The sequence below is a fragment of the Cryptomeria japonica genome, chromosome 7 (assembly GCF_030272615.1).
Source record: "Cryptomeria japonica chromosome 7, Sugi_1.0, whole genome shotgun sequence".
NCBI classification, from domain to species: domain Eukaryota; kingdom Viridiplantae; phylum Streptophyta; class Pinopsida; order Cupressales; family Cupressaceae; genus Cryptomeria; species Cryptomeria japonica.
Window position 1 is genome coordinate 756,139,050 of NC_081411.1, and position 3,151 is coordinate 756,142,200.

At 37.1% G+C, this 3,151-nt stretch overlaps 1 protein-coding gene across 1 annotated transcript; it reads right to left on the reverse strand.

The window, feature by feature from the left end:
• Nucleotides 1–1,492: 1,492 nt before the first annotated feature.
• LOC131074577 (uncharacterized) lies at nt 1,493–2,888 on the reverse strand. Its single transcript, XM_058011212.2, has 4 exons — nt 2,720–2,888; nt 2,241–2,383; nt 1,920–2,127; nt 1,493–1,835 (listed from the first exon to the last, which is right to left on the reverse strand). Exons 1-4 carry the CDS (start codon nt 2,790–2,792, stop codon nt 1,708–1,710), a joined length of 552 nt encoding a protein of 183 aa, XP_057867195.1. The 5' UTR covers nt 2,793–2,888; the 3' UTR covers nt 1,493–1,707.
• Between the last annotated feature and the right edge of the window lie 263 nt (nt 2,889–3,151).

The following is a 3,151-nucleotide window of genomic DNA, read 5'->3' on the forward strand; positions in this document are numbered from 1 at the left end:
CAAAAAAGATAGAGACAGTAGACATAGAAAAGATAGTTAGCTGGATAACAAAATTCTAGCAACATAAAGACACAACACATAGGAACAAAAGACAAGACAACAGAAAAGAAAAGCCAAGTCTAGGTAAAGTTTTTTAGCAACTCGGCAGCTTCCAGCTCCAGTTGCTCCATATTCTCAGCAATCTGCTTCATCTCCTCAATATCCCTGCTTTGGTTTTGCTTCTTTCTAGTGTTTGTGCAAGTTCTTTTTCCAAGACCCATCTCCTTATCTTCAGGGGTGTCTTCCTTCACCTCAATGGTGTCCCCAAAAGCCTTTTCACCTTGGACACTTTCAAGCTTGCTGATAAGGACCTTAATGCTGTCAGAGGTGGCCTTTAAAATCTTTTGACTCCACTCCCCAATCTTTTTGAGAGTCCTCTCAACCCCTTCCATCCTCTTTTCAGTAGCCCCAACTCTGTCTTCCAAGGTTTGAAAGCTATTGTATTGGGCGTTTATTATTTCCTCTGCATTGTTGATAGCTTTGGTAAGCTCACTTAAGCAGTCAGGGAGGGAACTGAATTTACCAGTGATAGGTTCTAAAGCTTCAATTTTGCTGGCCTCCTGGACCTATTTGGCTTTTATGCTTTTTATTTCCTTCTGAACCCAAAGGAAGACCTTATTGAAGCAATCTGTGTCATTTTTGAAACAAAGGTCAATATCTAGATGGAATCATTGTTAAGACTTATTGAGGCATTGGTCATCTAACATAACTAAACTTGTTAGCATTTTTTTTTGTTGTTTATTCTCCTTGAGGAATTGATCTCCTAGTATAACAAGGCTTTCTATTGTGATTCTTTTGTTACAATACACAAATCACACAACACAACATAACTTGTTGGCTAGTAGAATATATGCTTTCCATGAATCACTCAAAATAACACAACTTGTTGGCTAGTAGAATCCATTTCGTATACATGAATCACCCAACATAACAAAACTTGTTATATAGTAGAATTTGTGGCTTTCCTATAGACCCCTAGCATACCACAACTTGCTAGTTATTGGACAATGGACCTCCACCTCCTTATTAATTAGTTGACTTGGAGCCTTTGTTCTGATACTAGCATTTCTAGTGTCTTGCAGCCTTTCTTTCTTTTCTTTATTTACTTTATTTTATTTTTACTTTATGTGTTATGTATTTTCTTTATAAAGTGTTTCTTATTCTCTTAACATTATATTCCACACCTTATAAATCAATTTTGATTTTTCACAAACATTAATAAATTAAGGGGTTAGAATACCATTATTTGGGACAACAAATGTGATATTTGTCATATTAACCTATGCCGTATGATTTCCTTCAAGCCGTTCGTTAAGAGAGTTGGAAATCATAATACTATTAAATTTAAAAAAAATAAAATCCTTGCTTAAGTATTGTCATAGGTTTTATTTGTACGTACAGTTAATATTATGCAAGATAAAATATAAGACAAACCAGTTAAAAGCCAAAACCATTTGTAACAATCGTAACGAAATTTATTTTCTATTAAAAACTTTAGGTAGGATGTATTCAGTATCATAAATCCCTTCATAACTACAATGCCTGAAATTTTAAACCTACGATATGAGAAATTTCAAATCCATAAATTACTTGTTCTACGATCAATGGAAATCATAGCGTTGTTCAATAACAATAACAATAGTTTTGCCAATGAAGTGTATATATGATCTAGTATGGTGCAGGGGCAGCTGCAGCAAGGGAGAACGTATTAAGGGTTGGCCCAGGTGCCACACTCTCGAACATCATTCTCCTGCTTCGTGTTTTGTGAGCCTCGCACAGGTGAGGTAAATATATACCTGCAATCCTTATTCTTATTACCATCCGTCTCAATAATATAAATATATTCAGAAGGAATGAATAAAGAATGATGGGGCACTTACCTTCTCCTGCAGCCAGATTGAGGTACAGATTCACAATGTTGGGGCAGCTGTTTTGACAATTCTCTGAGCACAGTTTAGAGGTGAAATCAGAATACTCAGAAAGATCGTCAGTAGACATGCCCACAATCATTCTCTGCAACCCACAGGTCTGTAGGCACACCTCACTCTCAATCCATTCCATCATCTTCTCCGCCATTATGCCCGATGACTGGAATATAATTGTACAGGTACCACTCATTCATTATTCAATAAAACTATCCATGCAGTCGTTGAAAACGAAAGAAGAGAAAAGGATTGGAGGGTTGTAAGAGAATGTATTGCCTGGCACTGGTATTCTATTGATGATTCGTGTGTGGAGGTGACGAAGGAGTATTTCTTCTCGAGCACACAGCGAACTCCTACCGACGAGACAGAGAAAGCACACATGTCCACTGGAAGCTTCTCACATTCCACACCTCCTTCACCTGAAATGGTGAATAGAATCACCATTAACGACTTTTGGGCATCAACTAAATTTCATCAATTATAAGTTTCATCAATGATACCAACATATTGTGCTATTATCAAAAATCACTATTAACCAGTAGATGGGTACGAGTTTTCCTACTAGCAGGCCCGTTTTAAAAAATGTATAGATCTAAAGATTTTTAGATCTAAAGAAACTGTAGATTGCCTTTCATTATGAATCCATTCAAAGTAGTCCGAAGACAATCTAATTCATATATTCCTATGAGCAGAAACAAAACATAAGGAATTCATATTTTCATGTCATAATTGTTTACAAACAAAAAAATGCGTACCCATCACCAGAACGCTTTGAAAGCTGAAAAGTGCCAAAAGAATGGCGAATGCCACTCTCATTTCAGAAGCCATCTGTTAATATGATCTGCACACTTCTTGCCTTGCCCAAGCAGAGAGGAAACTTGAGAGACAAGAGTTGCAGATAATAATACGATGAGTTGTGAAGAACAAGGCAAAGTAAGGAGTTGCATTTATAGACGTGATTTGTTGGACACAAGCCAAAAAAGTGAATCCCTTGTTTCTGTGCCTTAGAAGTTTCTGGTCCTTGTGCACATCAATGCTAGCCTGGCCCACGATGAATTTGAGGCGTCCTACGAATTTTGTGAGATGCAGAAAAACAAACGTAGGAACAAAGTTTGTTGGATAAATCGTCATGTCTACGTCACCTTATATTTGCGGGACGCGTGGTTTGCTCCATATAAAAGTCGTTG